Source organism: Mustela putorius, unplaced genomic scaffold (assembly GCF_011764305.1).
Source record: "Mustela putorius furo isolate JIRA1106 unplaced genomic scaffold, ASM1176430v1.1 tig00003858_pilon_pilon_pilon, whole genome shotgun sequence".
Taxonomy (NCBI): Eukaryota; Metazoa; Chordata; class Mammalia; order Carnivora; family Mustelidae; genus Mustela; species Mustela putorius.
The window spans coordinates 6730818-6744874 of NW_025422010.1; the positions used below are offsets into that span (position 1 = coordinate 6730818).

The 14057-nt window shown below is 48.9% G+C and overlaps 1 protein-coding gene and 1 pseudogene across 2 annotated transcripts in view; both read right to left on the reverse strand.

Annotated features, from left to right (window-relative positions):
• Positions 1–348: 348 nt before the first annotated feature.
• LOC101678614 lies at positions 349–4347 on the reverse strand (annotated as a pseudogene).
• An 8434-nt stretch (positions 4348–12781) lies between these two features.
• The window catches only part of IMPA2 (inositol monophosphatase 2), a 42316-nt gene continuing 41040 nt past the window's right edge, over positions 12782–14057 (reverse strand). The window contains exon 8 of one of the 2 annotated variants that reach the window (XM_045065364.1): positions 12782–13306. In XM_045065364.1, coding sequence (XP_044921299.1) covers positions 13266–13306 — 41 coding nt within the window. In that variant the 3' untranslated portion in view covers positions 12782–13265. Of the gene's footprint in view, positions 13335–14057 lie in introns of both variants that reach the window. The other variant, XM_004742687.3, reaches the window with a different exon arrangement.

Here is a 14057-nt window from a genome sequence, read left to right on the forward strand (position 1 = left end):
CTAAGGTATTTCACAGCAAGTAAGTAGTGTTGCTGGGATATGTTCAATAAATGATTATCGGCATGCTGTTGAATTAAGATTTTTCCTATTCTGGGAAGATGTTTAAAAAAAAAAAAAAAAGCCATGGTCCCTGTCCTTGAAATACTTAATTGGCAACACCTTTTTTTATCCCCAAGCTTTTTTTTTTTTTTAAAATTAACGAAAGGGATTGAAACACTCAAATGCAAAGGTACTGTGGGACTCAAAACACTCCAGTTTCTAAGTTGCAGAATCAGCACATACTGGAAAAATTCAATGATATTTGAAAATGTAAGATGAACTCTTTTCCTTGAGTTCCTTTCCTTGCATTTATAAACGGAGAGAGGGGCCCAACTGTTTGAGGGATTCTGTAGCCTTGGCAGGATCTTCTAACTTGTACTGCACTATCTTGAACGCCAGTGCTTTGATTTCTTATGCAGGAAGTGAAGAAACCGCGGACCCTTAACAGCTGATACCTATGATCCTGTTGAGTGATGACAAAGTCTGCAGAAAAGACCATGGAGTTTGCAAATGTGCTGAGGTTTGACACTGGTGCCATCACATCCCAGGAGCACACCCAGTGGGGGGAGCCAGACCACTGCATGTCGTTCCCCCCCCCACCCCCCACCGCCACGGTGGCTGGTTTTGGCTTCTGAGTGAGCTTTGATTCCTGCTTTTATCTGTTGGAGAGGCTGGGGCTGTCCCACCAGGTGGTGGGTTTTCTCTAGTGAATGGAGCTCTCTCTTTTTCTGAAAGTCTTCTAAATGCAAAGCTGGAAACAGACTGTGAACCAAAGATTTCACATTTTCCATCTCAGTAGCCTGCTCCATATTCAGTTTTTTCCTTCTTAGGGCACCGTACCTCTTGAGGCATTTTTGTTAATGACAAGTTTAAAACCATACATTAGCAAATTTTCCATCAAGGAAGAAGCTGGAATTTCACTGCCATGGGCTGTGAAGATGGCTGCAGTTTGACGCCATTATCTTCATTTGGTAGGTCCCGGAAGAAGGACCCGACTGTTGATAACACGGGTTTGACCACAAATTAACAGTGCGCTTTTCTGGATGGCAAAGTAAGTGTTAACAAAGGAAGGCCGTGTCTATCAGGGGGCACCACTCTACTCTGAAGACCTGACTGATAGTGTTGTAGATTTCCACACAGTTTCACCGGCCGTAGTGCCATGCTCGGCCCTAGCGTCCGGGGGTCAGCGGCATCCGTGGGCAGTTTGGCCAAGGACCCCTCCCGAGCATCCCCAGTGCTGGGACACAGCCTCCAGCCTGGGTCAGCAAGCCCTGGTCAGTGGGGATGGCGGGGAGACTCTTCAGCTTGCAAAACTCTGCATGTCCGTGTCCAGAAGCAGGGCTCCCATTCCATCTTTTATTATTATTATTTTTTAAAGAGTTTATTTATTTGTTTGACAGAGAGAGATACAGTGAGAGAGGGAACACAAGCAGGGGGGAGTGGGAGAGGGAGAAGCAGGCTTCCCTTGAGCAGGGAGCCTGATGCAGGGCTTGATCCCAGGAGCCTGGGATCATGACCCCCAGCCGAAGGCAGACCCTAAACGACTGAGCCAGCCAGGCGGCCCTCCCATTCCATCTTAAATTTCACTTAAAGTCATTAAATGCCTCTTCCCAAGTTACTACTGTAGCCAGAAAAACAAAAACCACCTCCTGTCGAACACTTGATTAAACTCTGGATGAACTTGTTCAGTTCCATCTTGTACTCTTATTGGACTCAGATTTTACATCGTATCTTTACTTTGGCCATGACCTATGCTGACAATTTTTGGTTACCCACACACTGTGGCATACATATTACATAGAATAATGGCATTTACTCCGTCACGATTCCTACATCCCGTGTCCACACAGTCATGGGTACGGAAGAGCACAGCAGGTAAGTTCCGCCTGCCGTCCAGGGACAGACAGCTCAAATCACCCCCTAAGTCTCAGGGTCAGCTCAGAGCCTAAATGGTTTTTGCAGGGCGCCCACGCCTGCGAGCACCTGTAGCCTCGGGCGCCACGCAGTTCGCCACCGCCGACAGCAGGGGGCGGCCTCCGCCCAGCGCCGCGCGGCCGAGCTCCCCGGCCCCAGGTCTAGGGACACAGAGAATCACTCCCGGGGAGGGGCAGGGGGGTGCCGGGCCGGTTTCCCCAGAAGCTAAGCTCCTCTCTGGGGAATTTGGTGCAGAAGGTTCGGTCCTCAGAAGTCACTGCCCAGTGGCTTGTTCTGGCGAGACTGCGCCTCCTATGACCCGCGCGGCCTGGGCTCCATGAAGAAGAGGAGGGGAGCTCAGGTGGGAGGCGGGGCTCCCGGGGAATAAGTGTAGTCAGCGGCCTCGAAGCTTTGGTGCGCCAGAATTTGTCATGAGACCATAAGATGGGACACCCTTTGGCCGCAGGAAGCTGCTTGCGACATTCTTCTCAGGCTCGGAGGCCTACCTGCCGCTGGTTCTTAAGAAGGACACACCCTGGGGCGCCTGGGGGGCTCAGTGGGGTAAGCCTCTGCCTTCAGCTCAGGTCATGATCTCAGGGTCCTGGAATCGAGCCCCGCATCAGGCTCTCTGCTCAGCGGGGAGCCTGCTTCCTTTCCTCTCTCTCTGCCTCTCTGCCTACTTGTGATCTCTCTCTATGTAAAAAAAAAAAAAAAAAAATCTTAAAAAAAGAAAAAGGACACACCCTGTCCAGATACCTCTTTCTCTAGCCCCAGACCTTTCTGCTCTGGGGTGTAACCTGGGTGCCTTAGTGCTGGCATGATTTCAGTAAAATGAAGAATCAGAATCCCCAAAGATCTAAAGGACATGCTGAGAAGAAGGGGCATGCTACAAGGGGCAAAAGAAAAAGCCCTCTGTGTAATTCTAAAAAGCTCCCTCATGACCAGGGAGGCGTATCTTCATAGCAACACATGTGATTAAGGGCTTTGACTTCGTTTTAGTTGTTGAAAATCGAAAAAGAAAAACCACATACCTACTGTGTGTGTGACTTAAGTCATTAATATTTTTTTCAAAAAATATTTATTTAGAGAGAGAGCGGGGGAGAGGGGCAGAGGGAGAGAGAAGGAGAGAATCCTAAGCAGACTTCCTGCTACGGTCAGAGTCTTGTTGGGGGGTGGATTGAGTGTTGGGGTGGGGGGGAGTGGGCTCGATTTTAGGACCCTGAGATCATGGCCCAAGCTGAAATCAAGAGTCGGATGCTCAACAGAATGAGCCCCCCAGTTGTCCCTTAAGTCATTAATATCTTAGTGAGACTCACTCTTTTCCAGGCCAGGGAGGCTGGAGCTCTGGCTCTCTGTGCCATGTGGGTCCCGCAGCATGAGAAGGGTGTGGAGCTGCCTCCCTGTCCAGGGCAGAGGCCTTGGGGGCACCCTGCTGACATTCCACCTGAGACGTGGAGAACTGAAAAAGTCACAACATGAAAACACTCCTGCTAAATGGCCGTTGGAGGCTGAAACCCAAAACAAGGAGGAAAGGGCTTTTCATTAACCTAACCCTTTACTGAAATGGTTTCGGTGAATCTGGTCCAGGTGCCAGATGTGCACAGAGCTTGGGGTGAGAAGCAAGGCCATCCTGGGGGATGGGGAGGGGACAGAGGTCATGCCCATGCGGAGTCAGGCCATCTGGACCTGGGCAGGAGATATGGGATTGCACAGCAGTTCGGCATATCAGAATGACCCTGGGCCCTTCCTGCCCCTGCACAGCTTCCTCCTCCCCCAGGGCTGATGGGGGAGCTAAATGACTGATACTGTTGCTTTTCTGGCGGTGACTCCGTCAGGTAAATCCCCAGTCTACTGTAAGACAGTGACTGGTGGGATCTGTAGCACAGAGACCAGGTCATTCACCTGAGTGGGAGGCTGGACCAGGGTATTCCTATGCCTCCCGCATCCCCCCTGGGAGACTCCCTCATTAGGCTGAAGAGGCCTCCAGGAGACATTGTCAGAGCCCCAAATAGGTTATGCCTGAATGTATTCAATCATCTTACGGAACAGAGGACAACCCTGTGGCATGCCTCATGAACCATGAACGTTGCCTCGTGGAATGGCAGCTCACCTACTGACCGCTGGAGAGGTCTAGTGACAAAAGCACTCTCTTGAGTGTTTTCAGCATGAAGGGCTGCTTAGTGCTAAAGGCCTTGTGAGTTGGCCCTGGTGTTTTTAGCATCACCTTCTTGTCCCCGTCCTGGATGACACTATGCCCCTCCCCCACTGTGCAGCACTTGGTCCGAACTCCCACTCCCCCTGGAATGTTCTGCTCCTGATCCCTGACCAAGCCCACACTCCACTCCCCTCTCCCCCCTGCAACTCAGCAACTCACCTCCTCAAACTCAGAGCCATCACCGCCTCCAGGAAGCCTGAGCCATGCTCACGGGTTCTCCCGGAGCCCTGTGCAAGCCCCTCCTGCCAGCCCTCTCCAGTGGGACTATGCAGTGCTGGTCACTGGAGGGCAGGCCAAGGTTACCCTGACCTACATTTCTTTTTTTCCCCAACTTAATACACAACTTTTATTGCATCTTTGAAATAACACAAGTAAGTCTGAGGACTCACTGGACATCTTGCTATTTCTGTATCTGGACCATTTAAATCTTATTCATCAGCCATCTCTTGAAGTGTTTCTTTTCAGAAACATAGATACCATCCCCAAGCTTTCTGGTACCCTTGTCTTTCACTGTTGGGACTTGCTGAATCAAACAATCAAAGCAGTTGACTTTGATACAAGTTCAAGTTTGTTTCAAGAATTAACTCATCTTTCTGGGCCAGAGAGACTGAGCAGGCAAGGCTGGGCCTCAGGCACACCCTGAAGCTGTATTTTTTTTGCCCAAGAAATGGCCGATTTCAACAAGAGAACCATTCTTCTGAATAATGATGCTGTTGGGAAAGCGAGCAGACCAGACCGTACGTTTTACTGGAAGCCTGGTGTGACACTCTCGATCATCTTCTGTACGTGAGCACAGACGTGCGAACGGCAGCCAGGTCCTTTCGGGTTCCCCACCATTGGTAACCTGGAGCCTCTCCTTTTCCCTCTCAAGGGGGCAGAGTTCTGCACCGCTGTGATCCAGGTCTCTCTCCGCAGCTTCCTCTGGGCCCTTCGAGATAACAGCACGTCCCTGCGGAGTCATGCCGACATTTTCTAGAAAGTTGACAGTTTGATTGCAGAGATGGTCTTCATTCTTGGAATGGGTGTACTGTCATCGCAGACAGGAACCTCTGATCTCCAAGGGCCTAAAGGAAGGGAAGCCTGACCAGTGCTGGGGCAGAGGGAGAGGTCGAAGCCGTGGAGTGGGAAGGCTTCGGCTCCTGCAAATCTGTCTGTTCTTGGGGTCCATCTGTTGGATGTAGTCATGTGCATACAGGTTTGTATACTCTGCCTAAGCCTGGGAGCAGCCCAGTTGAGCCCAGAGAGGCTCCACGGGGTGGCTCAGAGCCACCCACTTGGTGAGTGGCGCCCATGGGCACAGCTCGGCACTTCCCACCATCACAGGGAACACAAAGGGTTGGTTCAGAAGGCCTGCTGCTTCTGGCAATCATCCAGGCTTTTAGGCCACTGATTTGGTTCTTTGCTTATGCTTTTAAAAGCCTGTTCTAAGGGTGCCTGAGTGGCTCAGTAGGTTAAGCCTCTGACTCTTGATTTTGGCTCAGGTCATGATCTCCGGCTCGTGGGGTCCAGCCCACCACTGGACTCAGGGCTGCTGGAACATGGAGCCTACTTGGGATTCTCTGTCTCCCTCTGGCCCTCCCCTGAGCTCGCTCTCTTTCTCTCTCTCTCAATAAGAAAAAAGTAGTCTGTTCTATTTATAGCTTACCTCCATGGAAAAAAGCATGATGATTAAAGTGTGTTGCATACTTTAATGTGGTTACTGCTGAGGAAAGCAAGGGAGGTATTTTCTGAGATTGCCTAAAGTCCTGAGTGAAGAATAATTATGGAACTGATTGTGAATGGCTTAATGAGTCAGGCAAAGCCTGTGTAAACCTTGGTGTAATCTGCCTAAATATTTCTAGCTTTCTCCAATACCTGAACAATTCCATTTGGCTGTGAAAGATGCTATGATTCCCCCACCCCGAATATTTAATTGTCAAAGAAATATCACCTGGCATTTCACAGCTCTGGAAACCTTCACATATTGTCCTGTGACATCTTCTCAGTGGCCCTGGGAGAGGGATTGGACAGGTTCCACATTCCACAGGCCACCAAAGACCGAAGAAGGCAAGGCAGTTCAAAGTTACACAGCTACTGTAGTGTGACCTTGGGACCAGAGTCTGTTTTCTGACTCCTGGTTTGGATAGTGACATTTAGTGAAGTGCTAAGACAAAGTGTTTTCCCTTTTATTTCGGGCTAGGTCATCAAAGAGTAGGTGAATGGTATTTTGCAAGGAAGTCAATGATACGGTGAACAGTCTGGTTGACTGTGAAGATCACAAAAGTGGGCTGCTTGTTTGAGCTCATTTGGATTCTGGGAGGCTGGTCCAGGCTTCCCGTTCCCTGGTGGTCTGTGCTCTGTGCTCCAGCCTGGACTTTGGCTTCAGGGTCTCAGGCACCTCCCTGTTCTCCAGGGGGTCTCTCTGCTTCCCTGGAAGAGGCGTGACAATGCTCATACCAAAGGCTTTGCAAAGCCAGCTCCAGACTCTGAGCAAGTGCCAACCGCAGACGCAAACCACGGGTCAGGACACCCAAGTAGGTTGCTTGGAGGGTGCTCGCTCAAAGGCTTTTCCTGCGGGGAGTTATTTCTCTGAAGAAATCTTTCCTTAGACATTTAAGAACTAAAAGGCTTCACGTAATTAATAATTGCTACACCCTAAAATGCATGTTGAAGAAAGCAAGGAATTTCTCGTGTGTCTACATTTATACTCAGAACTGAGAATATCCTGAGCAAATAAAATCTCGCAGATCTAAGCTTAGGAAGATCACCAACAGTTCGGTGAATCGTGAGCATATCTTTTAAACGTTCATTCAGGGGCACCTGGGTGGCTCAGTGGGTTAAGCCTCTGCCTTTGGCTCAGGTCATGATCTCAGGGTCCTGGGATCAAGCCCCGCTTTGGGCTCTCTGCTCAGTAGGGAGCCTGTCCCCCCCCACCCCCTACCTGCCTCTCTGCCTATTTATGATCTCTCTCTCTCTGTCAAATAAATAAATAAATAAATAAAATCTTTAAAAAAAAGTTCATTCAAAGAAGTCATACCGTTTTTTAGAAAGTCCCATTCAACGAAGTCGTAAAATGGTAAATTGGGGTGTTTCCAGAGAGGAAAGAGAACCCAGCCTCCTCAAAGATTATTATCACTGTGCTTCTGGGTGAGACCAGGGCACCTGGGCCCACGAGCACAAGGTACTCAGCAGTTCTGGGTTTTTCTGGAAGGTGGTCAGACATGGAGTAGGCTTTATACCCTCAAAGACACAACTATACACTAATACACTAAAGTGTAATTAAGATACAGTGTTCAGGGCCGCCTGGGTGGCTCAGTGGTTTAAGCCGCTGCCTTCGGCTCAGGTCATGATCTCAGGGTTCTGGGATCGAGTCCCGCATCGGGCTCTCTGCTTGGCAGAGAGCCTGCTTCCCTCTCACTCTCTCTGCCTGCCTCTCTGCCTACCTGTGATCTCTGTCAAATAAATAAAAATTTAAAAAAAAATCTAAAAAAAAAAAAGATACAGTGTTCACAAGAAGGTAAACCTGTGTAAATAGACAAAGAACCCAGAGCTACTTAAAAACACAATGTATTTGCTGTCCCAGCTGGATAATACACACCTCTTCTCCATTCCTGCTGGGAACTTTGGTGAGGTGTGGTATTTATTAGGTCACAGGCTGAGGGGGCAGAATCTGGAAAGAGCCTTGGAGAACTGTAATGCACAAATGTGAGGTTTCAAGTGGGGCCTCAGTTTCCATCAGTGGTTTGCCCAAGGTCACATGGCTAGTTGGTATAGAGCCAGGAGTTGAACATAGAACCAGTTCTGATCCTTGTTCGATGTGCTACTCACACTTCTGTACATTTCCCCTTGAATCGTAAGCATCTAAAATTTATGCTCAGGAGTGCCTGGGTAGCTCAGTCAGTTAAGCATCTGCCTTCAGCTCAGGTCATGATCCCAGGGTTCTGGAATGGAGCCCTGCAGGGGGCTACTTGTTCAGAGGGGAATCTGTTTCTCCCTCTACCACTCCCCCTGCTTGCGTTCCCACTCTCAGTCAAATAAATAAAATCTTAAAAACAAAAAATAAAATATATGCTCAATAACCCACATCAATGTTTTCAAAGTCACAAATGTATGCCTAACAGACACTAATTTATGTTCAGAATGACCTTATCATAATATTAAATTACCATAATATTCTGGTATTGCTTTTAAGTTTCTCTTTTTTTTCCTTCCAATACGTGTGGGCTTGGAGGAAGGTTCCCTTCCAGTTCATTCTACTAGCAGCTTTATGTCATAAGTAGGTTCCCTTGAAGCATTATAAAAACGGCTAAAGGGGGAAGCCTGGGTGGCTCAGTGGATTAAAGCCTCTGTCTTCGGCTCAGGTCATGATCCCAGAGTCCTAGGATCGAGCCCCACATCGGGCTCTCTGCTCAGCAGGGAGCCTGCTTTCTCCTCTCTCTGCCTGCCTCTCTGCCTACTTATAATCTCCATCTGTCAAATAAATAAATAAAATCTTTAAAAAAAAACAGCTAAAGGTCGTCTGTGTGTACGTGTAAATAATCTACAGACTAGGAGACGGATACATACAGAAAGATTTTTTGAAACGATCGCTGTCAGGGAACCAGACAGCCTTTCCCAACACCACATATACTGAGCCCAGGCGATAAAAACAGCGGTCTGAGAACCAGCATTTGTTCTCAAAGCACAGTGGTTTCCAGGAAACCTGGAGAACCAAGAGGCAGGTGATTGGTGCCTGCTTTTATTAACCCCTACCTTCACGTGTATTTAGTATGGACACGGTCACTGCACGGCTGATCACCCCATGCAGATCATGAAGGAAACTCTTTTTCGATAGCAAATTTACCACTAATAACCCAAGGGGAAGTGGTGGTAAGGCATCTGGGTAACTGACTCCCAAAGGGACTAATCTGCTGGGGAAGTTGGAGGGGGTGCAGTGGGGCACTACTCTTTGCACTCAGTGGGGGGCCTACAGCTTGCCTCTGAGAGGAGAGGCGGGTGGTGGGGGGATTTAGCCATGCAGAGAGGAGACCCTGGGGGTCAGCCCGGCTTGCGGAGGGGTGCCCACGGGTGTGGTCTGGTGAAAGTGACCTGGGTTATTATACAGGCCGACCTCTGAATTTTAGGGGCCAGAGACAACAAAAGCCATGGAAGCTCCCCAAATATTTTCTGGCATTGATGGTGAATCAGGAACATAAGGGAAAAAGTTAAGGGCAGGTTGCAATTTTCACTCAACCCTCCTGTCCCGGCCTGAGGATGGTACCGATCTGGTAAATGTGCAGATGTTCGGTCACGGTTCCTGACCCTTCACACGACTTACAGGACCAGTCATTAGAAAACCCAGATTTGATACTCTTCGTCAATAGTTCCGATGCTAAGGATGTAGAAGGGAAGCTACACACAGGAATGCTGCAGTAACTCAGTATGAGTTACTGAGGAAAGGGGAATCTTCCCTGTTTTAAGTCTGTAACGAGCAGAGTGACATGCCCTCACTCATTAGCTACCCAAAGGTACCACCAGCACATATGCCTTTGGGGTGGTCTCTCACTGCTCCATGATGGAAACCGAGAGTGTAAACTGGACTCGGGAGTAGATGAACTGCTCGCTGCCATTCTATTGTCTGACTGAATTGGATGATTAAAAATGAAGCTCATATTGGAAAACAGAACCCAAATAATCAGGGAAATGCTCTAGTGGATATCCATGCTAAATCAGTCAGTATACAACTTGAGTGAACTCCTAAGATTGATCTAGCCAAATTATTTATGATAATCTATATAAAAGACAAAATCGGGCATCCGAGCTGGAGCGACAAATGTTGAGACCAAGTGTGCAAATTTATTATTAGACGAGGATACACTGAGGGCCCGGATGGCCTCCTGGTTCTTCCCGAGTCCTTAAAAATACCATTACGAGATGTGCTACATTCTGCAACTCATCATGGCACAGAAAAAAATGACCTAAATTATGAAAAAGCTTTAGTGGGTGACTGTACCAAGGCCACAAAATTGGTTTGTGACCAATGTCTGATTGATCGAACCCCTAACCCAGGAAGACCATTAAGATGGCCCACTAGATGGAACCCTATGGGGCCATTTGAACACTTACAAATGGGATTCATCTGATTGCTACCACAATGGGTTATCAATATGTCCTCGTCATTGTTTGTATTTTCTCAGGACGGACTGACATCTTACTCAAGGGCTGACGTCACAACCATGGCCAAGAAACTCTTAGAAAAGAAAATTTTCTTCATGGGGTATCCCCAGAGAGACCTCCAGTGATGGGGAGCTCATTTTGCTGGGCAAATAATTAAACAAATAGGGTGCTGCTGACGCAATGGCATTACTACTGTCCTTACATCTTCAGTCATCCAGTAAAGTCGAATGGACAGATGGTAGCTTAAAACTAAAGCTAGCTGAATTACCAGAATCGACTGGATCGCCCTGGGCAAACGTTCCACCTTCAGTTTTGATGGCAATGAGATCAATACTTACGGGAAAGCATAAATTAACATCTCATGAAATAGTAATAGGAAGACCTGTGCCTTTGATGATAGGACCATGTGTGTCTCCGTACTCATAAATTGGTATGACTCAGTACTGTAAAGTTTTAATGGATTATGCCACAGTGTCTTTCTACCAGGTGAAGGAAGCTTTTCATGACCCTCCTGCAGATGGTTGAAACTCCCACAGCTTAGATCCTGGAGAGTGGGTCTTTTGACCTAAGAAAGAACCCGCCCTTGAACCTCATTAGAAAGAATCCTACTATGTTCTCCTCACTATCCAGATGGCAGCCAAACTTCAGAAACTTGAACCTTGGGTCCACAGCTTGTAGTTGAAAGGGCTCCTCTAGACTCTCGGAACTATACACCAGCCAGAGGTGTGAGGTTACAACTGAGCACAGAGGTCCTCCCGCAGAAGCATACAGCTCTCCCAGGATCATAGATCCAAATATTCGTCTCCAGTATGAAACCTTTATCTGTTTTGCCCATTTGCTATCGCCTTTTCTGTTATTGCATGGGAAGATACTACTATAATTAGGACTTCACAAACAATAGCTATCGTAGGAAACTACACTAATTGCTGGATTCATCACGCTAAGCCAAAATCAGGACCTGAAGGGAATCCTGAAGGCCATGGCGTGCCTAAATTGTTCTGCAGGTGCATTTTTATAAAGTTAACACCCTAAGTCTACATAGGCTTGTTTCTTGCCTCAATGTAATCCGATCCTGGGTCTCTGATGCTAACACCCAAATGTACCTCTTGGCTACACCTTCACAGGCAGGGGTTGGGCAGTGACCTCTACGCTTGGGCAACTTGTCCTGACAGCTGGAGGGTGAAGGACAACGTGCCCTTGCTGTAGTTACTGTTCCACTGTCCCTTCACAACACCTTGGGAACGCGACAGCGTTCCAGTCCCCTGAATTTACCAGAAAGAAGTTGACCCCTCTGCATGCACGTCATGTGGAAGGTCCCTTCTTCCCTGGCTTGGGGTTGTTACAAAGGAACATATGTTTAGACACTGGCCCTTAACCCTGACAACCCCTGCTGAGTCTAAAGGCCACAGCTCTGTCGCGGCAATGGTCTGAGATAACAGAACTGCTTCAGGTTACTTGTTGGCTGAACGAGGGAGAGTCTGTGCCAGGGCAAATACCTCTGGCTGTTCCTAGATCAAGACCTCTGGTTCTGTAGAAATGCCAACACAAGAAATTAACAAACAAGCTCCTTGGACGCAGGTTGATCCCTCATCTGCTCTGTCCTCTGATTTATTTGATACTGGCTGGTTTGGGTCATGGCGGGGGTGGGGGATGGGGGAGGGCAGGGCAGGAGGACACTGCAGTGTCCCGGTATTTTCCACCTAATAGGATCACGATCCATCTGGTGGGCCATGTTCTCTCAACGCTCTCGCAGGCTCGTAGCCACTAGCGCGTGATGGTTGCACGGTGCTCGGAGAAACAGAAACGAGCTGAACGATGGGAAAAACAGCGACAGCCACTCTTCCACGGATCCGACACCACAACCCAGGAGTTTCACAACGGGACAAGAGCAGTGGAACTCTGACGGTGACTGAGACTGGCACAGTACAAAAGTCTTGGGCAATCTCTCACGTACGGGAGGATGACCAAAGAAGGAGATTGTTAAATTAATTAAAAAGGAGGCCATCAGTTTGAGGTGGCTTCTAACGTCACAGCACCCACATAAGCAAACCACAATGGAAGCCCACATGTAAATTCTCACGGTCACAAGAGTGAACCTACGGACAAGCCATCCAAATAGCCAGCCAGGCGCTAAGTTCCTCACTTTGCCTTTGCCTTTTCTCTATAAAAGTTCTTCCCCAGCTCCCGTGGCCAGAGGCCTTCCAGCCACTTTTGCTTTGGTACTGCTCGACTGGAGCCGATTTTCGCTCAAGTAAATACCTAAAACTTTTCATATGCCTCACTTTTATCTATTAACACATGCATGGTAATTCCTGGAGCAGTTTTCGCAGTGCTTATCGAAGGCAGCAGACAGTAAACCCTGCCAACTTGGGGCTTTTGTATGCCGACTTTCCCAAAGAGCCTGGATCTCCAGCCGTGGGGGCTGTGGGTCGTTTGGGGAAACAGGCGACACTTACGGAGGGACACAGAGAAGCAGAGTGCCATTGTTTCGATTTATTGCATTCTGAAGTACCATGGGGGAGGGCCTGAGAACAAGTCCGCTTTATCAGCAGTTCTAAAGCCTTATTACCTGAGATTGACATTCTGGAGGAAAAAAATTGAGACTGAATTTTTAATACATACACCATATCCGAGACTGGGGTTTTGGCTCTGATAGAAGTACTTGCACTAGCCTGAAAAAGGCTACGTGAGATTAGAGAGAGACACCAGCTACACACCGAATCTGGGTAAAAGGCGTGGACTTAACCAGAAAGCCACATACATTAGCCAAACACCTCCCTCCGGGGCTTGTCAGGGACACTTGACGCGTGCAGGCCACTCATGGCAGCGTCTTCCCTGGGGCTCGCCGCCAGCCCCAGCATTCCCGGGAAGGGCCAGGCCGGGGGTCGCGTTTCTCTGCCCCTCTCTGCTCCCCTTCACTTCTCATCATCCCGCCCGTAGTTAATGGTCTGTAAGGCCTGAGCTATGAGCGTCGCCATCTCCCGGGTGCCCGCAGCAACCACTCTGCAAGACATGAGGTCGAGAGGTCCCCCTGAGGACAGAGAGAGGAGAGGGCACCTGAGTTACTGCAGAAGGCAGACGGTCCTGAAGGAGGACTCGGCACACGAACATTCCCAGGAAAACAAAGGTCCCAGGCCAGGCAGAGGCGGGACCAGACAACGAGATCTAGACCGGAGCCCGGCTCTCAGCACCTCAGCACCCCTCTGCTGCCCCAGCAAGAGAGCAGTGGAGGCTGTGCTGGCCGAATGTAGGCTCGGGTCCAGCAACAGGGACTTAGGGTCACAGGATCAATTAGACCCGGTAGGAGAAGGTAGTTCTCAAATGTCTGCTACCTGGGTGGCACCGGGGACCCCATGTGATGGAAGTCCCCATTTGGCAGGTCTAAAGTCTGAGCAGAGACCTGATGCAGGCTGGCTAAGAGGTCGTGCTGAAAAAGCTAGAGAATGTGATCTAAGAAGATGCACTCAGTCTCAGACCCCCTGTTCCTAAATGTTAGAAAAGGGTCGGTCTGGAGTTCAGCAAGTTATGTGGGGAGTTAATAAGTTATGTGGGCAGAGATGCTATAGGACCTGCCCCCAGGGGGTTAGTCCCTGAGACACGAGGACCTTGATGTTGAAGAACAGGTCACCTTTTGGGATCCATTCCCCTAATACCTCACAGGGTGCTCACACTGTACACCCCGCTGACCCCATGCTGAATTACAGGGTGTGGAGGGTGCTAGCCTCCTCTTTGTGGAATGCAGAGCATGGCACTT